We start from the raw sequence: 25,319 nt of genomic DNA on the forward strand, positions 1-25,319 counted from the left end.
ATGATTAATCTGATCCTAATGGTTGACGGCCTGGAGGCCCTGTCTCTGAAGCTGTTTTCCGAGCTCCTTGGGCGATCACAAGAGGAGATCCTGGTCGAGCTTGCGTTGGTTCGTAATGAGCTTAAGAACAGCACGTTTCATGCGATGTTTGACATGTGAGTACTCTCCCTCCCTCCATGCCTCATGGAATTTTGACTTGCAGCTAGCTACTGGTTGATTGCGCAGTTACGTTGTGTATGGACAGAAGCCCCTTGAGGCCAAGTCCGAGTCACATTAGTGGTCCTGTTTTTGTCGGCCCAAAGATCAAGCGGGATGTGATTGTTGGCAAATCTGTCGGACATCAAGACTAGCCTGTAGGATGTTGACTATCTGGAATGGCTCAAGATTCAAAGACGATTGGTTTTTTATCCTCGAAAGAACGTCATATAACTCACCACTCTAATTGGCACCTTGGAAATTTTGCAAACCGTCTGTAGCTTTGGTAATCCCAGGAAAATGTTTTCTCGTGGCAGTGTTAATTCCACAACTCCACCAGCTACTTCTTCTTGACGAGTTCTTGAAGGATAGCTGCTCTGGTGACGAAAGACGAACGCCTTCAGGAGACCTTCACAAATTGGCTCGTTATCTAAGAGCAGTCTAGGACATCTCTGACCAGTCCGGAAACCCCGTTGCCGACATAGGAGATTATGACCGAGCATTGGTACTTTGTTATTGGGTTCAGCACGGTATGCGTGACGGCCAGTGGGACGGTTTGGTAAAGCGCCACAACTGCGAGAGAGCGGCCATGGAGTTTTCTGGCATTGTTACATCACGTACCGCGTATTCAAAAAGCCAAGACAATAGATTTTCAGAGTTGAAACCCGATCTGTAGGTTTCATTTCATCGCTTTGGGACCCCCCGGGACACATGGAGGCCTAAAGAGATGCACAGAAAGAGGTCCAAACGGGCATGGGATATGTGTGTAAAACCTCATCGTGATAGATGCAATGAATGATATATATGACATGGTGTAGCTAATGCATCGTGGGTATAGGTGAAGGAAGGAAGACTGACTACTGTCATAGAACATGGAGGTGAGTCTAGGGGTCTGAGTCGAAGTTGAGAAGCTGGAAGCTGGCGACGCGTGATCATAATTTGGCCCCGTCAGATGGCGACTTGTCGTCTGTCGCCTTCGATGACGAAAGTTCCTCCTTTTTGTCCGTTGTTGTTTGCGCAGGTGTCGTTGAAGCCGTCGAGGTTGACTGGGATTCAGTGCTGTTCGCCCCCTTCGAAGGAGGAACGTACCCCTCGGCATCGACATCGGTACCCGGAGCAGGCACCTGCTCATACCGTGAGAGTCCTGTGAGCTGATCCTGGGTCTTGGGGTCCTCATCCTTGATCTCGGCAACGGGCGCCTGGGAGTCGAAGACGATGGCGACCTCATCAAGAGGAGTGGCCATTCCTTGAATAGCGAGCTGGATCTTTCTCTTGGCCTCGATGCGGAAATCCTGAGCGTCCTTGGGCGCGCCCTCGGAGCCATTGACGGTCCTTCCCTCGCGGCCCCGGTCGTCCTTGATGTCTATGCCAATCTCTGCTTCGCCCTGAAGGGCCTTGGACATCCTGGAGACAACACCCTTGGGTATGTTCTTCCGCGCATCCTCAGTGTCACTTTCGCCGTCCGGTCTTAGCGAGAATCCCACTTCTTCTGAGTCTTCCAAAGGCTTCTCGGTGGATTTGGCGGGCTCTTTGTCGTCGTCCAGCTTCAGCGCGGCATCGACACCCTCGGTGACCTTCCGGATCTCCTCCTCAAGATCATCCTCGCCCTCGTCCGCGGCCGACGCGAGTTGCCTCTCAGCCTCCTTCTCGCCAACTATGCCACGCCAAAGGTCCTCCAGTTCGTCACCCCAGCCGAGAAGTGTGGCGAGCCTTCGTACTCCAGCATCACAGGTGCCCAACTCTACGACGTCGTCAGCTCTCCGACCCATCTGCCCGACGCGCTCCCTGTTTAGCAACAAACGAGGGATTCCAGACCGCGAGGCCTCGGCCAGACCAGCAAAGGGGTAGACCGAGAGACTGGTGCCAAGAACAATGATGAGATCAGCCATGGCGGGTAGATGGGTGTTGTTACGGAATGACTCTGGTAGAGCCTCCCCGAAGAAGACAATGTCCGGCTTCACGAGCCCGCCGCAAGTGCCGCACTTGGGGACGACCTCGTCCTGGACGTGCTTCTGCATGAGCTCGGCTGGGAACGTTGTGCCGCACTCGATGCAACGCTGGGTGGCAAAACTGCCATGGGCCTCGATGATCTTGTCGTCGGGGACGCCAGCGCGCCTCTCAAGGCAGTCGATGTTCTGCGTGAAGTTCATCTGCAGCAGGCCCTTCTTGGCCAGCAGCGCAATGAAGGCGTGGGAGACGGTAGGGTAGAATTTGCCCGGGTAGAGCTCCTTGGCGAGGTAATAGAAGGGTTCGGGGTGCTTGCGGAAGTAGGAGATGTCGAAGACGGCCTCAGCGTAGGGGAGGTTCAGGCGGGCAAGGTTGGCATAGAGACCTGTGCCGGGGGATCTGAAGTCGGGGACTGGATGCTGTCAGACATGGTCCATCTTATGGGGGTAGGGGTTAAAGGGAGGAGAAGGTGGACATACTGCCTGCGGCGGTAGAAATGCCGGCACCGGTCATGACGGCAATCTTCTTGACCTCGCCCGACTTGATGTAGTCGGCGACGGCTTCGAGTGTGCGCGCATGCAGCGTCTTGGGCTGGATACTGTCGTCCAGCATGGTGGACTCTTCGTTACCCATCTTTTTGCGCGGGCGGTTTGAGTTGGGCCGGCCCTTGGGGTGTTTGTCGCGGCGTCGGCGGCCTATGATGGGCAAATTGGCGGGGTTGGCGTGATGGGGAAGAGGGAAAAGTCTTGATGCGCCAGTGGTTGCTGGTCTCTGGTCTCGAGAGGGACAAAAGGGGGATATGTTCCCGAAGCACGTGGTGCGTGAAGTACGTCTGTGAGTATTGGCGCCTACAGGTGGGAGGGTTAGATTTGAGGCACAACGACAGTGGAAATGGATTGTAGGTGGTGGTGTTGGATTTGGAGGCAGCTGTCTGTCTGCCTCGAGTCTTGCCGGCAACTCATAAAAAAAGTCGGTGGTCCGCCACAGTGTTACATCATGCTGTGTGACCCCACCCCCGCCATCCGTCAGCGCATTTGGGAGCTCTTATCGCCGCCTTTATCTGCCCAGAGCGCTGAGGTTGAAGCAGGGCGGTGGCGGACCAACGCCGGGAATAATTAGCCAGAGCTTTTCGTGCGCTGGGGTCCATGAACTGGATTTCGAGTCAGCAACTCTTTATTGGACAACTCGTCCCTTTTCAACGACAGACCCACGATTGCCATCATCAAGGCGTCACAACTGAAAGACCGACAATCGGAGATTGCGACGGAATGGACTCGGACTCGAGAGGTGAGACGAAGCGTAGCATTGTAGAAATAGTAAAAGGAGAGAACAGGCGCTAAACCGTAGCCGGAGTCAGTGGCCAAACAGTTCGCTCGTTCTAAGCACTCAGTCGGCGACTTGAGAATTAAGACTCAGGTAGATGGCACCTGTACGGTGAAAGCTGGCCGAGATATATGTAGCCTCTGAGGGTCCTTTCTCACTACTTGGCTGTGTGACCATTTACGTATGATACTCAGGTTGGCCTTGCTGCTTGCAGCACGAAGTGAAGTCTGAGCTAATGACCACAAAGAGTTCTGCATGCAGTTACGTGATGGTGCTGTCAACCCACCAGCTCGCTTGTCAAGACGACTTGTTAGCAGCTTCACCACCGCCTACATCGAACTTAACGTGCCTCTGCTCTTGCCCTGGACCAACGATATTGCAGGACAGGGCTCTGCAACTATTGTAATGGGAGCTGGGTTATTTGAAAATCCAGATGCTATGCACCTATATTGCGAATTACCAGCTGCGGCATAAAAGAGGTCGTATTTCCCTCCAAGTAACAGCCGGGTATTTAGGTGAGCTTCTCACCAGGCAAACGATACAAAAAGACAATGATAGTGCCGCCGACCGCCATCACGGTCGCTGCCATATACGGCAACCCAATCCACATACCGCCTGCCGCGTTTCCGGCTTTCAGCAAGCCCGAGATGATGGGCGCTGAAATGAGCAGACTCATCTGCTCCACCCAGCTGATGGTCGTGTTGAGCGTACCGATCGTGTGTGGCTCCACAACGGCGTTGAGCACCGCCCGGCAAATATTTGTGTAAGCGGTGCCAAGTGAGAAGATGATGAGGGCTGGACTTGTGTCAGTTGACAGGTTTCATCCAAGCAATGAGGTTGCCAGTAGGGCAACCGCCAGTGGACGCAAGTGAATATGTACATACCGGCGATCAGAAACCAGGGAACAAACGCAATTGCAACCATGAAGCAACCAAGAGACAGGAGAATACCGGTCAATCGGACGAGCCATATGTCTCGGACTAGGGGGTGCACGCCCGTGCGTTTCGTGATGTACCAGCCCAACGTCGGAAGGATGACAAGCAGCATGACTATATTGGTGATGGTCGATACGGTACCAATAAGGGTGGCCTGTAGCGCATTATTAGCGTGAGTCCTGCGGCCCATACAACGTCAGGTGTTTGAAGAGAGTGTTTACTCACCTTTGCCCAAGACCAACCAAACAGATTATGGACGTACTGCGCCATGATGTCCGCCTTGACATACTTGACGACAACCGTCAGATTGAACCCAGCCACTAAGCCGATTACCCGCCGGGACTTGATGAGGAAGTTATATACGTGGCCCATATCGTTCTTAACCGCGAAGACAATTTGCTCCTTCAGCGTACGATTGACTTTTGCGCCGTGCTCGGCCCGGTGGAGCGTTTGTTCCACCTCTTCATCGGCAGCCCGGCGCAGGTCAAGCGTCTCGGGGAGGAAAGGTGGAAGACATGTTCCAACAATCAGAAGAATCATGCCGACTGTGAGAGGTAGCCAGGGGTTCTTGTTTAGCAAATAGGCACTGAGGGGGGCGACAATGAGTTCTCCCCCTAGCGCGACTGCTCCGATCTTGTAATAAACCGCGGTCCTACGCAGCGTAAGTCATGTAGCCATCACGACGGGAGTTCACCTTGACCTTACAGGTTAGAGATGGGAATCACGTCAGATATCATTGTCCAGGTCATGGCTTGAATCATTCCTGCACCTCCACCGATGAACTGGAATACGGCACCGAACCATACCGTCCAAAGGGGGAAGACGTCGGGCCACAGGACTTGCATCAATTAGCAAGGCTGCAAACCAGTTGGCGATCAAAACTCACGCGGTTGCACCATCCACAGGAACTCCAACGTAATGCCTAGCATCGCTAGTGATAGGACTGGCCGGCGGCCGTACTTATCCGCAATAACGCCGTAGGGGATAGCCGTGAGCAGTGCTGTATTCGAAATTAGCCTAGTGTTACCAGCAGAACTGGTTGACAAGACTTGCGTGCTATGCAGTCAAATGAGGCTTGCCAGCCCTTGACCATGGCCAGCTCGCCTTGGACTAGTGCAGCCTTGCAGAGATCGTCATCGTCGTCTTGTGAGATGATGTGATCGGGGTAGTGCTTGCGACAAATGATTTCCTCCATGAGCTGATAGGAAGGCGGAACCTGAAGATACACGCCAATTTCGATAAGAATGATGAAGGTCATCGCCAACCCGATGACTTTGATTTGATAGGCCCTGGTTGGGGCAATGGTCTGCGGCAGGTCGTGGGCCAACAGCGGCGTCTCCTCCTCGGGTCTTCTCGCCTCAACATCGCCATCGTGGTCAACAGAAGACGTGGGCGCCATTCTTGGAAATCTGGTCGTTCCTGGCGCCTCTGGACAGCGAAAGGTGTGACAATAATATAAAAGAGTTGCGATGAATCGAGCTTGAAGGGATATAAAGGGCAGGTTTGATATGAGAGATCACAATGTCTGGCACGCCCTCGCGGAGATGAGGCGAGGTAAGACGTCGCACCCGCCGCCTGTCCCCAGAGAGGAAGGTTGTTAAATGGGAATTCGACAATGCCAACCAGTCACCGTCTTCCTAGGATACGAAGGATCCAGGGCCCTGCAAATGGACCGAACGAACCGACAGATCCTTGTACGGACCCTTGGAACGGCAGCCAATGCGAGTCAGCCCGCTAGTTGGACGCTGCAAACATTTGCCCAATGCTGACACGCAAGAACTTGCGGCACAGCTTATCGCAATGTCGCAACGACATCCCTGGCCAGTTTGGCCCATCCCGAGCGACTGGTAATCTTAACCGTAGCGCGTGCGATTCGTACGCGCCTCGTCCGCTATTGCCATTTTTGTAACCTAAAGCGCGCAAGCATTCGTGGGCGATGACGACTCATGCCGTTGTCGTTGACATCGTCTTTATGGTGACTCGGCTTGTCGCGCCATCCTGTCTTTATCATCCCAGACTATTCATCGTAGAACTCTGTTCTTCGGCAAGAAACACCACAAGTAGGTTCATCCCGAAGTTCGGACCGCATGCCCGCGGTTTCCCCTCTCAGCGCGAATCGGCGCTGTGTCCGAACAAGGGTCCCATGGACAAGCCAAAATTCGGTACGGCGGCCCCAAAGGTTAAGCAGAACTGACGTGGTGACGCGGCAGGCATTCTTCACAGTGAGATATCAAACGGCTGTCATCTCGGACCGGGGTCGTCCTCAACATGGGAAAATACGACGAGAGGGAGGGGGACGATGCATGGTCCTTGATCTGATGGTAATGAGGAAGTGGTGCCTTTTGGACCGGTAGATAAAGCAGTACGTATTGTGACGAGTACTCCAACGCCTCCAGCCATAACTAGCGAGCCTGGGCCGGCACCAAGTGCTATACCTAGGTAACTACCCGATGACTAAGCCGGGGACCGCGGGGTAATTGTTGCCGTAATGAATACCCTTTGCTTGCAACAGAGCTACCCCGCCAGTCCACTGAAGGTCCCGTCGCCAACTCACCTTCGACACACCAAGGGCCCCATCACCACACAATGGCTGCCCAAGTGACCGCGACCAGCCCTCTGGTAATTCCCCTCCACTCCCAGACTTCCTTAAACTGACTCATGTCCCAATCAGTCTGAGGACGAGGCCCGCTGGATCAAGCTTGTCAAGATCAATTACAAAGACCAGAACGGTCAGGCGCGTACCTGGGAATCCGCCGAGCGCCGCACCCGGCCCAAAAACGGCGAGATCGACGGCGTCGGCATCGTCGCGATCCTCGAGAAACCCACAGGGCCCGAGATCATATTGCAGAAGCAGTACCGGCCGCCCATCGACAAGGTCACCATTGAGGTCCCGGCTGGATTGGTTGACGAGGGCGAGACCGCTGAGGAGGCCGCCGTTCGTGAGCTCAAGGAGGAGACCGGATACATTGGGAAGGCGTCAGAGACGACGCCCATCATGTTCAATGGTGAGTTTTCCATATGTTCAACCGATGTGTTGACTGTTTCTGTGCAGATTCGTGCTAACCGGTGAACCCCCTTCAGACCCCGGCTTCTGCAACACGAACCTTCGCATGATCCACGTCACAATCGATACCTCTCTACCTGAGAACCAGAACCCCAAGGCCGAGCTGGAGGAGGGAGAATTCATCGAGGTCTTTACAGTGCCTCTGACCAACTTCTGGGCCGAGTGTGTCCGCCTCGAAGCCGAAGGCTACGCCATCGACGCTCGCGTGGGGACCATAGCCGAGGGCATCGAGCTGGCCAAGAAATTTAAGCTATAATGCCGCTTTGCTGTCTTCCCACCTCCCGGCATCGTGCCATCCGATTTATAACTTGCCTTCGCGCTGGAGCCCCTCCCATAGAGCCAGTGCGGCGAGACATTTCGCATCCCTTGCACCCTCGCGCCAGAGGTCCTTCATGGCCACAAGCTTAAGTGTGATCTTCTCTCCGTGATCCCGCAACCCCGTCAGCTTGCCGCTCCACTCCTCCAACTGCCCGCGCGGGATCCTTTTCTCGTGACTATACAGCGTGACGAACTCGTCACACCCGCCTGCCGAGGGATACATGGCTTCCGCCAGGCCCTCGTCGACTTCGTTGCCTGCGGATCTTCCCGCGCCAGCAAGCTCGCTAAGACAAGTGAGCTTTGACTCGTGAATCTCCAGGCCCAGCTCCTCTTTGATCTCCTTTGCCGCCGCGCCGGCGAAGCTGCCGCTGTCGTCGACCATGCCTGCGGGCAGTTCCACAAATGACAGACTGCCGACGGGCACGCGCGGCTGGACGGTCAAGATGACGTAGCGCTCGTCGCTCTCGGGCGATGTATCGTCGGGAATGAGCATGACAAGCATTCCGACGCTGGGACCGCGAAGGAAGACGCTGGCTGGAAGTGTCTCCCCGGTTCCGTTCTTTACATCAGCCGTGGCTTTCAGAAAGCCGACGCGGCCGGAGCCGAATATGTCAAATGCTTGGACGGTGATGGCGCGCAGCTGGTAAGGGTCCGGGTGGAATGGGTGATCCTTGTTCTTGGCTTGCAGGCTCAGTGATTTGGTGAGGCCCTTGACCCAGTTCTGTTGACCGTGTCAGTATGTGACGCATCGCAATTGGGGACGCCTTCGTACGTTGAACGGCTTGAAAGCCAACAATTGATCTTCCGACAGACCATTGGGCAGCTTGACCTGCAGACCGTAGCCCTTCAACGTGATGGTAGACATTGTGCGAGCTGCGTAGAAAGGATGGGCAAACGAAGCGCGGAGTTGATTAGCATACGGCTGTAAGCAGTATGAGATCGGCCTCTGGGTGAACCTCGTAGCTTTCTGACGGAAGAAGAGCACGGATGCTCTCATGACTGTTCTTGTGAAATGCACCAGAAGTCGACCTCGCGGCACATGTTACAACTGGTGATGTAAGTGCCAAATTGACGTCAGACCAATTAGGTTGTTCGGCGGGGCATTTCCAGTAGTCACTGAAGCACCGAAGCACCGGAGCATCGCCCAGGCACTGACCAGACCTTCCAGCCTGCTTGGCGTCTCTAACAAGTGTAAGCAAGTGTACAAACACCAAAAAAAGGGCTTGCATGTGATGAGTTGGATTTCATCCTTTAAATTTGAATTCAATATCGTCGAGTATGCTTTTCCCTGCCTAAATGCTATACGTGGCTATGCAATTCGAACACACCATCCCGCAACCATTTTCCCATCGACTCCTACAATTTTACAGCTACAAATGCCATACCGTTCAGCTTTGGCAATCTGCCAGTTCATCCAAGAAAGTTTTTCAGGTTTCCACCGATATTCTTCAAATCCAGCAGAAACGTGTCGTGGCCAAAGAAACTCATCTCTTCACTCAATTCGTAGTGCGCAACATTCCTATTGCCCGCAAGCTTCAGAGCCTCCGCGACTTCCCTCTGCTGCCACGCAGGAAAGAGGATATCGCTGGCCACTCCGATAACGAGCGCTGGGGTATCTCTCAGAGATGCCAGACCTGCGATGAGATCTTCAGGCGGTCTAGAGGAAACCTCGATGGGCTGGTCCGAGGCGCCAGCGTTGGATTCGGGCTGCTCCTCATACGGCTTCTCAGGCAGAGTGAGACTACAGGCTGCATCATTGCGTGTAGGCGTGACTCCCAACTGGAGAAGCTTCTCACGCTCTGCCCTTCTCGCGCTGGCAGCCATCTGGTTCTCACGCCCCAGATCAAACAAATCCATAGCCTTGCTGACATACAGCAGGCTGTTGGGATCATACGTCAAACAAAACTTCTCGCCTGCGTGGTCCAGGTAAGTCTCGATCAAAAAGTCGGGGCAAAGCGCTGGTGGCTTGCTGGGGTCCGCCCTCCGTCTACCGAAACGCTGCTCCCATTCCGGGCCTGAACGGTACGTAACCGTCGCAATCTCTCGCGCCAGTTTCATGCCAGCGTGTGGCGGCACTCTGCCGTAATAGAAGCCTCGATTCCAGTTGGGGTCCATCATTAGCACTTGTCGTTGCGTGTGGCGCATCGCAATGCTGTACGGATGACTCCTGGCACAACCGCTGATAGACGCAATTCTGCCAACGCGGTTGGGGAACAAAACGCCAGCAGCCAGTGATTGCATGCCACCCATACTGGAACCAACACTGGCATATAGCTTATCCACCCCAAGGCCGTCAAGAAGGCGGAATTGTGCGCGCACCATGTCTTCCATGGTAAGGATTGGAAACCTGGTCGCATACCGTTGGCCATCCGCAGGGTCGATGCTGCTCGGCCCTGTTGACCCGTAGCAGCCTCCGATGACGTTCGTGCAAATAACATGGTATTTGTCGGTATCCAAGGCCAACCCCGGACCAATGAACTTCTCCCACCAGCCAGGCTTCGGGTTGCTCTCTGTCGAATGCGCATGTGATGATGCCGACAGGCCGGTGTGGAGCAGTATAACATTCGACTTGTCGGCGTTCATCTTTCCCCAGGACTCGTATGCGATATCGTATTCGGGCAGGACGCCGCCCCAGTCGAGCAAAAGGGGGTCTTTGCAGTGGTATGTTTCCGTCGCGCCAGCTGTGTAAGAGGGCTCAGGGCCACTCGACTCGTATCTCGCTTCGAGAGTCGCAGATCGGTTCTCCAGGGCGTCCAGGCACGGGAACGCCATTGCAGGATTTGAAGCATCGCCAGGGCTGTCGGAGGCCTTGCGGGCCGGCTTGGAGATGAATTGGCGGGCATATTGTCGGCTGCCAAGATGTGTCGCGGCAACATTGTTGTTGCTCCGATGTGCGGAGGGAGCTTGGGCGCGCGATACAGGTGCGCGGGCCTGGCGAAGGGCCGCCAAGGCGAATCTTTGACACTTCATGGCTGAGATCTGGCGATTGCAGCTATGAAAAGGTCAAGATTATTTCTCGGGGAGCCTGCGACGGGAATATCTAGGCCATCGGCAGCCGGTTTGTAAGCTGGAGCTCTGGCGGCGAAGGCCCATTGTCGGCTGTCGGTGGCTACCGATGGTGTAATTTCACGTGGCGATAAGCGATAAGACTGTCTATCAGTACGGCAGAGGGGCGTTGTCACGTTGTTTCGGTCTAGACTTCCGTCAAGTTCCCCGCTAGCGATCACACTTTCCCCACTGACGTCAATTTAGAGGTCCACAGCTCGGTGGCTCAGGGCCTCCGTGCACCGATACTGAACTCAGTGTAGCCAGATACCTACCTGGGCTGACGTCGCCTCCATACGTACCTATTGAGCTACACATGAGATCCCTACGAAACCGGTGTCAATCCCAACTACTCTTACCCCTCTTTTTAGTTAATTGACCTTCTTCTTCTTTGCACACATGTCGTTCTTCTCGTCCCTCCAACGATACGCCGGAGCTTTTGCAACCGTCGCAGCCGGTGCTATCATCGCTAGGGTCGTTGGCAACATGCAGTCAGATATGCAGGATGACACGCCTGACCAGGTGACACAACAACCAGGCAATTATAAGCCCACTCCCATCGATGTTATTGTGGTCAGAGTGATGCTAGAGAAAGCATCCAAGCTACCGCCAGAAGTCATGGACATCATCATCGACGAGGCAGAATATTGGGCGCACTCGCAAGCCAGCATCTACCATCCAGCCACGACTCTTCGTGTCGTTGGTACTACACAAGATGAGAACAAACTTCTTCTGCGGTGCCCACCGATTGGCTTCCACGACTTCAAGAAAGTCGGCCCAGCTTTCAAGACCGCGCCGCTCCCGCCCAAGTCAGGCGACGGATCCCCCGTCACCGAGCCTCTCCGCAGCTTGACCCTCCTCGAACCCACGTCAAGCCCCACAGAGGTGGCCGAGGCTCCGAGAGAATACTTTGCTGGATCGATGAATCAGCCGCCTACGCTGACACACCCCGTCCGGAAGATCGTCTTCAAGATTCGCAGCAAAGATCAGGGTTGGGGCGGCGGCGTTGGCGATAGAGGATCCTACCGAGGATCTTGGTCTTGGTTTGAGGCAGGTCTAGAGAAGTTCGACAAGGATCGAAAATGTAAGCAAGGATCAAGTCCATAAAGAATTCCAAGATGCTAACAACACAGGCGACGGCTCTTGCAAGACGTCTGCACCAGCGCAGAACTTCGAAACAGAGGCCTCCGAAGACACAGAGTCGAATTTCTGCACGTGTGGTCTTCAATCAATATATCCTCCCGTCGAAGAAACACCCCATGGACACCTCGCATACCACCACAACATGCACCCACTCGAAAACCTCAAGATCCAAACCAACAAGACTGCGCATAGAGAATTTATGGACCATGAGGTCGTCTGGTCTTGGACTGATGATATCCATCCTGATTCGCCCGAGGCTGATCGGTTGGTTGAGATGGGCCGCGGCAGGGGCACTGGGACTGGCAAGTTTGTTCGTAGCCTGAAGCTGGGTGACGTTGTCACGGTATGGGGCAAGGCCAGATTCGGCGGCTGGGCCAACTACATCGAGAGCGTCAAGGTTGAGATTTACTGGGCGGTTTGAGGCTTGGGTTCCGCTGCGCTTACTCTTTATCCTCTGAAACCTTGTACAATATTCCCTAATGCGCGATACGAATGGCGTTTAGGTAACGATGGAAATGACACATGATTAACACATATGCATAAGTTTGCCCGCATCTTCTTGCATCGGATGTAAACGCTTATGAGAAAGTCCTTAATAAATCAACTATGGGTTTTACATGGCCTAGATGGTCATTGGCTCAATGATTCTATGTGTGACATATTGGCTTGAGTACTATTATTAAGCATGAGGCTGGAAGAGCCATTAAACGAGATAGATGCCCATCATCCGTCAGTACAGTTGTCAACCGCCGTCTTGGGTGCCCTGTTATCACACAGGAGCCAGCCCCAGAACAGGAAAGGGCTCTTTTATGCCAACATCAGCAAAATCCGTTTCCATCAGCGACTTCGGCGACTTTTATACTTGCGCCGTAGAGCCCGCCTGCTTGACTACCGGCAAACTGGCAGCTTCGGACAGAGCTGTTGTCAGGACCGGATCAATGCAGGTGTCATTATTCGGTGCACTAATTGCTATGCCTCTGCTTTGATACGGCTATTCTACCGCAGCGTTGATGTCAGTCGCCTAATAAGGTTGCCTGGTACTTTTTTTCTGTACTGGCACATCTTATATCAATACGGTTTGCTGGTGAAGAGGGTACTTCCAACGGGTGTATTGAATTCACTTCAAAGGGGTCCCCATGGCATCCACATCCTCCATGTAACAACCAAGACATCCAGATCTAGCTGCGCCAAGCACGGCGGGATAGGTATAAATACAGCATGTTCCAACATAACGATTTGTTTTCCTTTTCAACGAAATTGACATTGGACCACATAAGTAAAATAGCTGATAATTAGGTGGATGGAAATGTAGACCATATTCGCTAAGCATAACCAGCATACTCCTCACGGTATCGGTGCGGGATGTCGCTGTACTGCACATCGTTGTATCTCGCTGTCTTGACCTTGGGAAAGTACGTGGAACTCGAGTAGCTCGCTTCCTTAGATGACATGGGAGGGCGCTCGTAGTAGGCAGCAGTCTTGCTATCTGCCCTTGAGGAAGGGGGAGACTCATCGCGGTACGCCGATGCGTGCGCAGCTTCGGGCGGAATGTGATATGTACGGCCGTCAATGACTTTGTATCGAGTTGACCGGTATTCAGTTGCTATCGGCTCCGGAGAGTCAGTCTTGTGTCGGCTACTTCTGTGGTGGCGGCGTTCGTCCTCGGATTCCGAGTCTCCGGTGATCTCAATACGCGGCTGCAGTCGTTCACGACTGCGACTCCGCAGATCGACATCAGTAGGCACATGAGGAGAGAAAGTTTGTGCCCTGGTAAGACCCGGGGGTGGACGGTCGTAACCTTGGTCGAAGTAGATAGGCCTGGAGCGGCCCCTGGGCACTCGCGACCGTGACATGGACGCCTCGTCATCCGGGACGCTCAAACGGTATTCTCTTTCAGCGCCGCCCTTCTCTCGGAAGACCGTCGTAGTGTCGCTGAAAAGGAAACGGTTTCCATCGTCGCTGTTCTCTTGAACGACTGTCGGATTGTGAGCTCTGCCGGAGATTGCAGTCTCGTTATGTGCCTCAGAGCGCGTCAGAGCAGAGCCAGGAAGCACGAAAGCCTGAGGCTCTGCATGTCGACGCTGGTTCTGCCGGCCCCAGTCTGCCAGTAATTTTTGCTGGCGTACGCCCTCGCAAGCTGTATCGTCTCTCGAAATGGTCCGACTGATTGCTGATGAGAAGAATTTTCGAAGGGGTTCTTGGTCTGGATGTTGACTGAGCCTTACGCTGGAGTTATTCATTCGACCCCCGATGCCATGCTCGGGGTTCGAGAGATGCCCCTCCCGCCGACTATCGAGGGCTCTAGAATAGCCCTGCATAAGCTGCTCTGTCTTCGCCAGAGCCCGTAGTGCTGGTGCCGGTGCGAGGGGAGTCAGGTGTTGTGGCAGCAAGGGCCGAAGCTGGAAGGCCTTATCTAAACGCGATGGAAGGCCTCTCTTACGGGGTAGGAGCGATGCTTGCTGTTGCTGGCTGGGGCTTGACGATCCGTTGGGCAACCCTATGCTCTCCATGCCCGCGGGTCTCGGTTGTATGTTGGCAAGCTGTTAATTATGCGACTGCGAAGGCGTCGTCAAAACTGAAGGTACAGACATCGAGGGATACGGCATCACAATTGTTGACCATATCATCGGCACGGTGTTTGGCAGGAGAGGAGGCCGAAGGCAGAGCAAGTTCCCAACAGCACGCGTGACCCTTTTCGGAGAAGCGGGGTTCGCTGGCGCCTGCAATTACCATCAGCCGCAAGGGAGTACGGAAGGTAGGAGCAACTTGAGTCCCGGACCAACGAATGATGTTTCTTGACAGTTGCTCATATCTAGAATGGCGCACCGTATGCGACCCCATGCAGCCTTGTGGTAATTCCGCCCCTGGCGCCAGGTTTGTGCCTTCACTCATGTGCACCCTCCCTATCAATAAGTGCTGCAGTGTGTCGAGCAGAAGCAGTCAACACGGACCCGACTAACGAACGGTTGACTCGTATTTTTTCGCTCTACCATGTTGTAAAGATCGCTGTCTTTTCCCGGTTCTTCATCAAGATGTCAGAATGTCCTGATCTTGCATGTGATATTCTCTGGTATTTATCACGATAAGGACTTGAAAGCTAAGTTAGGTACCACCCCCTTCAGAAATTGGGCGTAGAACCACGATACCGTGTTGTTGGGCTAGAAGCTTTGAATTCTGTCCCCTTGGGAGTACGGGTAAGGAGATACGCTTAAGTCACAAAGATGGCTGAACTGGGGAAAAGGTGAAACCGCATTCAATTGCGATTTATTTTTTGTTCTTCTTCAGGTTTCCGCGGCCTTAAGAATTCGATGCGCGCGTCATAGGAAGAGTGAATGCAGTGCTTACAACGAAAACCACCGGGTCGACTGGACATGATTCTTTAGCTTGGTGCCTGCGTTGAAGACCGATTGGCGCATGGCCCGGTTCGGGTATCCGTTGGCGGGCAGTAGGATGCACGGGTAACCGTCAGCATTTTCAAGGCCTACCCGGCCATGGATGCCGGGTTCTCGGAAGAATAGCCGAGATGTAATCCCGAATTTGACAGGTCGAATAAAGTTCCTTCTAGAGTGAATGTTGTTTGCTGAAATATGAAGGATGAACAACTTGCGCCTATCTTCATGTTTGACATATGACCGATACGCAAGCAGGAAAAGTGAGGCCCAAAGCAACACCTGAAAAGCTCGACACGTACCAGCCGCCAAAATGAAAGCCATTCAAGTTTTAGGAAGCAAGACGTCTTCAAAAATCTTCACAGCCCAATCTTTACCCATGCCCTCACTCCAAAAAGCAGACATCCTAGTAAAAGTCGATGCTGCTGGCGTTACCGGTGATGAGATCCTCTGGCCTGAGCTCTACGAAACTCCAACACGGGTCCCGGGCCACGAACTCTCAGGCACCATCTCCGAGCTTGGCCCAGATTATCGCGGTCCTCTATTAGTCGGACAGGAAGTCTTCGCTTTCTCTGCGGCAGACCATGGGCAGTGTCAAGCCGAGTACGCTATCTGCTCTGCAAACGAAGTCGCCCCGAAGCCAGCCTCCATCTCCCATCTTGAAGCGGCGGCGCTCCCAATCCCCATTTTGACTGCATACGAGGCAGTTATGGACTACGGAAAAGTCGCGCCCGGCATGAGGGTTCTTGTAACGGGAGCTTCTGGTGCAGTGGGCAAAATCGCTGTGCAGCTGATCACGCAGCTTACGGGTGGCCATGCAATCGCCATAGCTTCGCCTCAAAACCACGATATCTTGAGGCAGCTTGGTGCTCAAGAGGTGGTAAGCTACACCATGCCTGACTGGGAATCAAAGGTCGAGGCTGTGGACATCATCTTTGATACTGTGGGTGGAACAGTCCTGAAGAAGACCTGGGCGACTGTGAAGGAGAATGGGTTGATTATCACTGTTGGGGACCCACCTCCGTCCTGGGCAATCAAAGACGTTCAGCCTGATGAGGCTTCTTGTAAACCCAAGGTGCGGTACAAATACTTCATCGTGTCTCCCAATGCCGAGAGACTTCTCCAGGCATCAGCCATGATTGATGCTGGCTCGATGAGGCCATTAGTGGTGAAGCCATTCGCTTTTGAGGAAGCGGAGAAAGCTTGGTCGTATTCTAGACAGCGAGGCAGACAACAGAAGGCTATAATTGCTTTCATATAGGGGGCACTTGTAGTTCAACCCGGAAATATGGAAATGCAAATCTGAGAATAACGTATACATGAACCTATGGAGCTCAGAGTAGTCAATGTGGACAGGGAACAACTATATATGAATAGAACCTTGTGAAGGGATATTGAACTTATATCAAAATTAGTAGAATGCAAGTTCGGAATTCGTTTCCCGTTCGGTTGGGTTCTTTACCAGGTGAACAGCTACATTATCACTAGTGGCTAGGTATGTAGCAATGTCTCGATATATGAGAGTTTCTGCGAAAACTTATACGAACGGTTCTTAATAACAGGTTGGTTACTTGATGGATTAAAAGTCAACAGTAATTAGATATGAATACGATTCTTGTACACCGCTCAGGCAAGGTCAAAGTGGTTCGTGGCGTTCTGTTGCCGCCAAGCTATCTCTAGCACTAGCTCTGGTGAATACAGCCTGCGCAAAGGTAGATTTTCACAAAGCTGTTTCTTCACCCCAAACGTTCCCAAAGTTCCTATGGCCATTAGTCTTAGCCATAACTAGTAGACACGTTCCCACTCATACCAGTGTACTACTTCAGGTAACACTGCAGGGCGCAGCGATCGCCACCCCAGAGGTTGCTGACATGTACAAATTCGTCATGGCTTCCTGCGCGAAAGCAAGGCGCATTGCAGTCTGCATCTGTGTAGGGATCAATACCGCTGTTCGCGCTGTTGCAATTCTGCCAAGGAGCGACCGAGAGCTTTTGGTAGTTGCATAGGGGATCCTCGCTGACTTTCTCCAGGCCCGCGACGCCTGCGACGCCTGCCCCAAGAAGAAGAGTTGCAGAAAGAGTGAATCTCATGTTGAATACCTATGTGAGAACTTGAGTAGTAGAGTATCGATGGATGTTGTTGACTGATGACATGGAGATTTAGTGTTGCTCTATGTCTATCGGTTCAATCTTATAGAAAACGACGTCAGCTGACTGAACGCCAGTAAGACAAAATTTAAAATGCCGCGACAAGTTCAATTCAATCATAATATAACAAGTATTCAACAATACGAGACAGATCCGATGTTTCTGGCAAAGAGCTACCTTTTCCATGTACATCATGGTTTTCACGAGTCATAGGGGCTGTTCCGAGTTGGTTTAAGGATCGACGGATAAGCAGACCCATGCCGATCATGATTTATTCTTAGGACAAGTCTCCATGCTTAGTAGACAAAAACGTCTCTGCTGGCTAACATCAAAGATATTAAGCTCCCTTCTGTTAGATGGACCCTTTTTTTCAGGAGAGGCGCCAACTTAGAACTGTCCCATCCTCACTGGGTTACTGAGATACTCCATTTCCCCCCTGTCCACAATGTCATTATAGGCTGCGATGCTTGTTCTTCCCCGACTCTTTGAGGACAAACATCTTCGTATTAGGCACAGGAAACTATCTGCAAAACTGTAATTTTTGTTTTGCATTCCTAACTAGCATACTGCTTGTAGATTGTTGCTACTACCAAGAAAATAACTACCAGGAGCTACATCAGCGACTCCTTCAAACAGCTACATGCAGTATATAATGAACAACAAAACAACACAATTGCTATCAGCATCAACTGTAATCTTCAAACATTCTTCGGACTTGAGCACATGTTCACCGAGGAGGCCCTAGTGCTCATTGCCGATCCATTCTGCAAAGTGCGGAACAATATCCTCAAGGCTGTACCATCCACAAACATCATCCATCGAGCCGAGGGAAGAGAACACGTCGGTCTCGTTGGCTGTTGCTTCGGTTTGAGAACCGAGCCTCACATCGCTAGCAGACAGACTCGGCACGCTGCTGGATTTTGGAGGGTTACTGCTACTCGTCGCCTTGGGCCCGAGGCTTAGCACATGCCGTGCAATTGTCTGTATCTCCTGCACATTTCTTGCTGTTCTTGGCCAAATCTCGCCCAGCGTTTTGAGACAACCAATCGTCATCCGAATTTGATCTCGTGCGATGGCCAGCTCCTTACCCTTCAGCAGAAAGTTGCAAGCGGATAACAATGCTAGCGTCCCTTCACTGGTCATGCAGGTAACAAAAGGAGTGTGACGGAATGGTCGGACTGGCAGTGCCAACAGGCGAATTTGCGCCCCACAGATCGCAAGACTCGAACGGTATGGATGTTGACGAGGTCCGGTTTGGGGTCTCTGGGGGCGGTTCTCTTGCGCAGCTGGAGACGTCTTCCACGGGGTTGAATCTGAGGTCTGATAATGGTCTATGCAGGCCGATTGTTGCTCTACAAGGAAGGCACAAAATTGTTATTCTTGTTTCGAGTTCGAAGCAGAAAGGGTAACAAGTAGCTTACACATTTACGAGCATATGCGCCTGAAACAAGAGCTCGTCGATTTCTCCAGCCTTTGTCATGACCTGTTTGCGGCCTTGCGGTAGTAAAAGCGACCATCCTTCGATGATGGAGTCGGCATTCTCAATGACCTGGCTTGAGTCTTCCCTATTTGTGATCTTGGGCGCCGTGGATATAGCCAATGCTGCGCATCGAACAGCACTAATGAGGTAGGCAAAGGAGGAGAATGAGGTGTCCTCCGAAGCGAATTCACGGCAATCGAAATCTGAGAGTGTTTTTGGCTTCGGAATGTTCTGTATGCCGGTAAGCTCATGGACCGTTCTATTGCAGTACGCTGTTAATCATTACCCCGGATTCATATTCCGACTCTTCGCAAGGCAACTCCACAGTGGCATCTACATCTACGACCGTAAGGTTCATGGTTCCTAGAGTTCCAGCATAATATGCGTCGATGATATATAGCTGCCACCACGTTCGCCTCCAACTCTCAGCCAGCACAGGATCTTCGGCTCCATGAGCTGTTGCGAACTCTTGTTGGAACATATCTAGGTCAAGTGCCAGTCGGACTGCAAGATCCATTTGTTGCTTAGCCTCAATCTTGTAGCTATACCAGAACAGCGCTACTGAGTACAGTAGTCGGCACTGCACCATGATCGGATGTGCTATGTTTGCTTCAGAGAAGCAGCTCTCGACACTCTCTTTGAGCTGGGCTGACCATTCTCTAGCAGCATAGATGTTTCCAATCAGGCGCATGATGGCAATAAGTGGTTTGACGCTATCCTGCCGACCCGGATCTCGACACAGACTTGCAAAGCGTTTTTGAGGTACCAGAAATGGGTGGAACTTGTGAAAAGATTTGTAGTATGTATCAACCAAAATGTCATTGTTGATGTTGTCTGTTTGTATTTGTGGAATATGTGACACCCTTGGAGCGAGATTGTCACCCCTGAGATTGATGCCGTCGAGTGAACTCAGGCTTTGGGAGAATCCGTCGATTAGAAGTTGGCATCCGGGTTCCTGGGACGACCCGATGCTTACCCGTGACTGTGACCTGGAGCTATCGGCCGATGTATCGTTGTCTGCTGCCGCAAGACGCTTGCGTCTCTCTGCCAGCGCCGCACGATCGAGACCGCCCCGGCGTGATGGGGCATAATGACATTCTGACGTGGCATTGACGCATCGGTCGCACTGAGGTCGCTTCCCGTCACATTTGAGATGCCGTGAGCGGCAAGGTAGGCAGGCCAGGGAAGAGCGTGTAGCTCCGCCATTCTTGTGTGTTGGACCGCTGGTGGTGATCATGGCGATTGACGGCAATTGCCCGTGAGCATGTGCTAGGGAGGGGCTCGGGATTTTGGTGCGCCTTTGATATTGCGGGGACCCGGGTATTCGGGGACCCATCGGGAGCACGGCCGATACCCGCCCGGTGTAAGCCACGCTGACAACACTTCGCAACCATTTTAGCCTACCCAACAAAGCTGGAAACCCGAGACGCCAGTCTCTAGGTGTAGGCAACACGGTTCTCCGATGCTCATTTGTGATAACTGGATACAGATTTGGCAGCAGCAAGGAAGCTACATAAAATGAGGTAAGTCATCGTGAACTTTCCCCTAGCTTGGAAATCAGTTGAGCACAACACCTTCAATCCCATTTCTTCAACGTGCGACGCATCATTTACAGCTACAAGACCACCTTCGAACTAAGTTTACTTCGGATTCTACTCTCAACTAGCCATGTCACGCTCTATAATGATTATCGGGGCCGGATTCGCTGGCGTGTGGAGCGCACTCTCAGCGAAACGTCTCATCAACCTCAACGGTCAAGGAGAGACCATCAACATCATTGTCATAGCGCCTGAGCCTTACTTAGTTATCCGACCGCGCCTCTATGAGTCAAATGCTTCGAGCTTGAAGCATCCTCTCAGCGCCCTTTTCGACTCTGCTGGCATACAGTTTTTCCAAGGCACTGCGGAGACTATAAACACTCAGACACACACTGTCCATGTCAGGTCCCCAACGGGTTCCGGCTCTGATGTGTCTTTTGACCGTCTCATACTAGCGGCCGGGAGCTCTGTAGTGCGGCCACCAAGTATCTCTGGACTTCAGCAGCACGCCTTCGACATAGACACGCTTGAGTCCGCTGTCAAACTCGAAACCCATCTTGAGGGTCTTGCGTCTCGCCCACCGAGTACTGCTCGCGACACCGTTGTTGTTTGCGGTGCCGGTTTCACTGGAATTGAGCTGGCGACTGAGCTGCCTAAGCGCCTCGCACATTTGACAAGCCCGCGCATTATTCTGGTTGAAGTTGCAGACCAGCTTGGCCCAGAACTAGGACCGGGGCCTCGTCCAGTCATCAGCGAGGCCCTGGAGAGTCTTGGTGTCGAAGTTAAACTTGGATCTGCAGTTACTGCAGTTGATTCTCAGAGCATAACCCTCACCTCTGGGGAGCGCATTGAAACATTGACGGCCATTTGGACGGCCGGTATGCGCGCGACACCCCTGACCAATCAGATTGCTGGAACCAGAGACAAACTTTCACGTATTCACGTCAATAACCACCTCCGATCGTTGTCATCTGAGTGTGTCTTCGTTACGGGAGACGCTGCCTACGCTTCCGCCGATGGCCAAGGTCACCATGCCTTGATGTCTTGCCAGCATGCCCTTCAGCTTGGCCGGATATCGGGGTATAATGCCGCTGCAGATCTTATAAAAGAGCCTCTTCTGGAATACTCACAGGAGGCATACAACTGCTGCCTTGACCTCGGATCATGGGGCGCGGTAATCACTGGAGGTTGGGCCAGAGAGGTCAAGATTCAGGGGGACTTGGCTAAGCGAGTGAAAGACCACATCAACCAGAAGTTGATTTACCCTCCTACCGATGTCCAAGAAGCGCTGCAGGCTGCAAGCCCTGTAGGACCTGACTCCGACGAGTTGTTCAAGCAGATTTTAGCTGTGGTAGGCTAATTTGCACTGGGGATAGTGACTAACACTACTTTCACAGCAACGAAACATCCCATCTCAGTTCAATACACTATTTATTCTTGTCAGAGTCCAGGATTCTTGCACAAGAAATCGTGGCGAGTGATATAAAAAGCTCACAAGCAGTTTTTTGATTGAAATCTGTCGATTTAGGTCCGTATACTGGTATCTTCAGCGTATTCCGTGTTATTACTTGAATCCGTTGAGCCACCTTAGCGCCACTGAATAGCAATTGCAACCCCAAATGTACTCTGTACAATGTCCCAAGCCACCAAGCCTCAATATGCGTTGTTTGTTTGTTACAGAATCAAGCACTCTCACCCCCTCGCCTGCAATTTCGTTGATTTGCTCAACCAACTTGTCAACCTCCGTGATGAAAGCCGAGTGCCCACCAGGATTCCGGAGAACTCTCTTCAGCGACTTGATAGTTGAGGCAATATGTTCTTGTGTAGCGGGGGCTATCGTCTGGTCTTTCTCGCAAATGATATAGTAAGCTGGGATAGTAACGGTGTCTCCCCCGATAGATGCAGGACCCGCCAGCGCTCCTTGAGACATGGGCAGCAAGGATGCCATGCACTCTTCTGCAACTTCGTCTGGCATATCAGGACCGTAGAAAGCAGACTTGGCTTTGCTATTTGCTGACATAAGTCCATCAGCCACATCGACAATATCGATACCTGGTGGAAGAACGCTCAGGGCGCTGTCACCGGCTTTGGCAGGCACGTTCGCTGTCAAGTAAACAAGAGTGCGAATACCGCCATTCTTGCCCTGGGAAGATCTCTCAGCTACTGAGTGGCCCCGTGCTGCAATAGTCAGAGGGGTGCCGCCGTAAGAGTGGGCAATGGCAAGAAACTCCTTGCCCTGCTCCAAATACGGCGCCAGTTCGGCCTGAATATTACGAGCGTCATCATCTACCGTAATCTTGGTGTCGTATCCCACGCTGGGGTGTCGAACTGCAATGACGGGAGAGAAGCCAGCGTCTTCAAGGCGGGCTTTGGCAAGGTCAAAGCAAGATGGTTGATGGAACCCGCCATGGGCGAGTATGATGCCCAAAGGTTTGATGGGATTCTGTGCTGCAGGCATGATTGCTGTTTTCGATATCTATTCAGATCAGTGAACGAGTTCATTGTCGGGAGCTCGCGGTGTTCTTACTTCGTTGATTATTCAATCCAGAGTTTGCAAATGCAGAATGTTGCTAGTGAGTTCGAAAATGGACTCAAGCTGCAGACGGAGGCAATGCGGGTTATGTTATACCCAAGACCGTTCTTTTCTATGGTGCCAATAGTTACAAAAACGGAGCTGGTGGCATGTTGATTACTTCTATCGGTGACCCTAACTCCACCTTCTACGGACCCTCCACTTGGGTGTAGTCCGGATCATGAAGACGGATTACTACTACAAGCATGGGTCATTTGAGAGTCAAGGAGTGTTGTTTGTCACTCTTGGTCCAATCATCGGTTTTATGTAGCCGCCTTCGCTGAAATCCTCCTGTTAGATAGCCGGTGGGCTCTCCGAACCTCCGTCGAGATAGCCTGTTGTTGCTGACCTTAGTGTTACCTAGTCGCTCGCCACGTGGTACTCTGCGCATCTCATCCTGGCACAATAATGTCAGCAACATCAGCTAGCCCCGGTCATTGGGACCCTCTCCCCAGCAATGTGAGTTGCATGCTTACCTTAGTCTTCACCGCGCTTTCAGCCTCTGTTCAGTATTTCGTTTAACTTTACTGGTCTTACATGTTAGTAGTTCGGTAACTCCCGCAGGTTGCCTAACGCAGCCAGGATGTTCTCTAGTTGTAAAAGCTCCACTGTTTGTGTAACCATGAGGGGAAACACTCAGTCGTTCAAGTTTTCACCACAGTGTATTGTAGTGGCTATGACAACCTTGGGTGCTTTTGGAGCCTTGGGATGTTAACAGTATATAAGGTTGAATAACGATCTTTGTTTTAAGAAACAACGAGTATGCCGTTCAAACCAAGCCATTATTTCTAGACGTAAAATGCATGTTCAGGGCAATGCATCTGTTCAATGACTTGAAACACTCTAAATTTGGCTTACCAAACCTACTTAACATAATTCAAGACATGCTTACTATTGAAGGGTATGACCACAGCAAAAACATCTGAAAACACCACTCGGTGGGCCAGATTTACGTCATAATTACAATCAGCCTCAGGCGACACCTCAGCGCTTCAGTATCCGAGATATCCCTCGATAGTGTCATGAAAAGATTTATTTCCTATTTCAAAATGACCCCAGTCATGCTGCCTAACGATGAACCGCAACGTTGCTCACCCCTTGAATTGTTCCAGTGGAGGTAAAGTGAATTGTTCTCGTTTGTTAGCCAACGACACAAGCTTTGACACGCACAATCCACGTCTTTGTGTCGATGACCGAGCTGACATAGCGCCCCGTACTTGATCTATGCCAGGCCCTTAGATCCAGTTCCAGGGCCTACAGTGCTATGAGTTTCGCGCAACCGTTGTTAGAGCCTCGCTGTGGGCTATCGCCGAAGTTACACTACTGTAGACGCATATATGACCACGGAACCTGACGGAGGTAGTGTATCGGGGTTAGACGGGGTTTGGCAATTTCCACATATGGCAAAACGGGTTTACACATTGTAACAGGGGCAATAGATCATCGTCGCATCATAGATATGAGAATGAATATATAGAGACAAGATCCTTCAAATGCCGAGAACTTCAATCATTGACAATACATGTATTCATAAAGTTCCTATCTGGCAACTCAGACAATCTTCTGACTTGATAGTATCTTAGTTCAATATTTGTTCATACCCGAATCACATCCGACTGGAATCTATCAATAATGGCACCAAAGTACAACAAGCTTTCGGGAAAGCACATTCTCATAATCGGCGGTTCAACTGGTATTGGTCTCGGCGTTGCAGAAGGCTCAATTGCTAGCGGTGCCAATGTCACCATTTCATCGTCGTGTGAAGCCAAGCTCTCCGTAGCGGTTGTAACCCTTCGATCATTGGTTCCAGCTTCTTCTCAGCAAAAAGTTCAGAGTTTCGTTGCAGACCTCTCCGGCTCAGATGCAGAAACCAATCTTGAAGCCGTTTTTGAACAAGCCGGCCCTGTCGACCACGTCGTATTTACAGCGGCCGACTCGCTGTCGCTCATGACGTTGCAAGATCTAACGTCCGACAAGATTCTTGCTGCATGTCAGATGCGCCTTGTTGCACTGTTGATGGCAGCAAAGGTTGCTGCAAGATACCTTCCCAAGAGCAACGAATCCTCTTTCACTATCACCAGCGGCAGCTCAGCACACAAGTCAACCCCAGGCTGGTCTGTTGTGTCTTACCTTGCAGCAGGGCAGCAAGGTATGGCTAAGCAACTGGCAGTCGAGTTAAAGCCTTTGAGGGTCAATGCTGTCGCTCCTGGGTATGTAGATACT

General features: G+C 52.1%; 12 protein-coding genes across 12 annotated transcripts; 5 read left to right on the forward strand and 7 right to left on the reverse strand.

Moving 5' to 3' along the window:
* Positions 1-18: 18 nt before the first annotated feature.
* ColSpa_02715 (uncharacterized protein) lies at positions 19-277 on the forward strand (the record flags this gene model as incomplete). The annotated part of the gene is made up of 2 exons (XM_049268927.1): positions 19-155; positions 226-277. 2 exons carry the CDS (start codon positions 19-21, stop codon positions 275-277), a joined length of 189 nt encoding a protein of 62 aa, XP_049124884.1.
* Positions 278-1,127: 850 nt separating this feature from the next.
* Positions 1,128-2,775, reverse strand: ColSpa_02716 (NAD-dependent protein deacetylase hst2-1; the record flags this gene model as incomplete). The annotated part of the gene is made up of 2 exons (XM_049268928.1): positions 1,128-2,554; positions 2,622-2,775. The coding sequence occupies 2 exons, from the start codon at positions 2,773-2,775 to the stop codon at positions 1,128-1,130; spliced, it is 1,581 nt and encodes a 526-aa protein (XP_049124885.1).
* Positions 2,776-3,976: 1,201 nt separating this feature from the next.
* Positions 3,977-5,799, reverse strand: ColSpa_02717 (efflux pump ustT; the record flags this gene model as incomplete). Its single annotated transcript, XM_049268929.1, has 5 exons — positions 3,977-4,260; positions 4,350-4,554; positions 4,626-4,945; positions 5,287-5,400; positions 5,445-5,799. 5 exons carry the CDS (start codon positions 5,797-5,799, stop codon positions 3,977-3,979), a joined length of 1,278 nt encoding a protein of 425 aa, XP_049124886.1.
* Positions 5,800-6,986: 1,187 nt separating this feature from the next.
* Positions 6,987-7,720, forward strand: ColSpa_02718 (ADP-ribose pyrophosphatase; the record flags this gene model as incomplete). Its single annotated transcript, XM_049268930.1, has 3 exons — positions 6,987-7,019; positions 7,072-7,405; positions 7,482-7,720. The coding sequence occupies 3 exons, from the start codon at positions 6,987-6,989 to the stop codon at positions 7,718-7,720; spliced, it is 606 nt and encodes a 201-aa protein (XP_049124887.1).
* Positions 7,721-7,765: 45 nt separating this feature from the next.
* Positions 7,766-8,647, reverse strand: ColSpa_02719 (nudix hydrolase 14, chloroplastic; the record flags this gene model as incomplete). The annotated part of the gene is made up of 2 exons (XM_049268931.1): positions 7,766-8,503; positions 8,555-8,647. The coding sequence occupies 2 exons, from the start codon at positions 8,645-8,647 to the stop codon at positions 7,766-7,768; spliced, it is 831 nt and encodes a 276-aa protein (XP_049124888.1).
* A 545-nt stretch (positions 8,648-9,192) lies between these two features.
* ColSpa_02720 (serine palmitoyltransferase 1) lies at positions 9,193-10,752 on the reverse strand (the record flags this gene model as incomplete). The annotated part of the gene is made up of 1 exon (XM_049268932.1): positions 9,193-10,752. The coding sequence occupies one exon, from the start codon at positions 10,750-10,752 to the stop codon at positions 9,193-9,195; it is 1,560 nt and encodes a 519-aa protein (XP_049124889.1).
* A 474-nt stretch (positions 10,753-11,226) lies between these two features.
* ColSpa_02721 (uncharacterized protein) lies at positions 11,227-12,391 on the forward strand (the record flags this gene model as incomplete). Its single annotated transcript, XM_049268933.1, has 2 exons — positions 11,227-11,911; positions 11,961-12,391. 2 exons carry the CDS (start codon positions 11,227-11,229, stop codon positions 12,389-12,391), a joined length of 1,116 nt encoding a protein of 371 aa, XP_049124890.1.
* Positions 12,392-13,292: 901 nt separating this feature from the next.
* On the reverse strand, positions 13,293-14,480 carry ColSpa_02722 (uncharacterized protein; the record flags this gene model as incomplete). The annotated part of the gene is made up of 1 exon (XM_049268934.1): positions 13,293-14,480. One exon carries the CDS (start codon positions 14,478-14,480, stop codon positions 13,293-13,295), a length of 1,188 nt encoding a protein of 395 aa, XP_049124891.1.
* Positions 14,481-15,738: 1,258 nt separating this feature from the next.
* Positions 15,739-16,620, forward strand: ColSpa_02723 (reticulon-like protein 1; the record flags this gene model as incomplete). Its single annotated transcript, XM_049268935.1, has 1 exon — positions 15,739-16,620. The coding sequence occupies one exon, from the start codon at positions 15,739-15,741 to the stop codon at positions 16,618-16,620; it is 882 nt and encodes a 293-aa protein (XP_049124892.1).
* A 2,303-nt stretch (positions 16,621-18,923) lies between these two features.
* ColSpa_02724 (uncharacterized protein) lies at positions 18,924-19,677 on the reverse strand (the record flags this gene model as incomplete). Its single annotated transcript, XM_049268936.1, has 2 exons — positions 18,924-19,217; positions 19,273-19,677. 2 exons carry the CDS (start codon positions 19,675-19,677, stop codon positions 18,924-18,926), a joined length of 699 nt encoding a protein of 232 aa, XP_049124893.1.
* A 977-nt stretch (positions 19,678-20,654) lies between these two features.
* On the forward strand, positions 20,655-21,884 carry ColSpa_02725 (NADH dehydrogenase-like protein MT1860; the record flags this gene model as incomplete). Its single annotated transcript, XM_049268937.1, has 1 exon — positions 20,655-21,884. One exon carries the CDS (start codon positions 20,655-20,657, stop codon positions 21,882-21,884), a length of 1,230 nt encoding a protein of 409 aa, XP_049124894.1.
* A 227-nt stretch (positions 21,885-22,111) lies between these two features.
* On the reverse strand, positions 22,112-22,982 carry ColSpa_02726 (uncharacterized protein; the record flags this gene model as incomplete). Its single annotated transcript, XM_049268938.1, has 2 exons — positions 22,112-22,150; positions 22,221-22,982. 2 exons carry the CDS (start codon positions 22,980-22,982, stop codon positions 22,112-22,114), a joined length of 801 nt encoding a protein of 266 aa, XP_049124895.1.
* Between the last annotated feature and the right edge of the window lie 2,337 nt (positions 22,983-25,319).

Source organism: Colletotrichum spaethianum, assembly GCF_022836535.1.
Source record: "Colletotrichum spaethianum MAFF 239500 DNA, contig05, whole genome shotgun sequence".
Classification (NCBI taxonomy): domain Eukaryota; kingdom Fungi; phylum Ascomycota; class Sordariomycetes; order Glomerellales; family Glomerellaceae; genus Colletotrichum; species Colletotrichum spaethianum.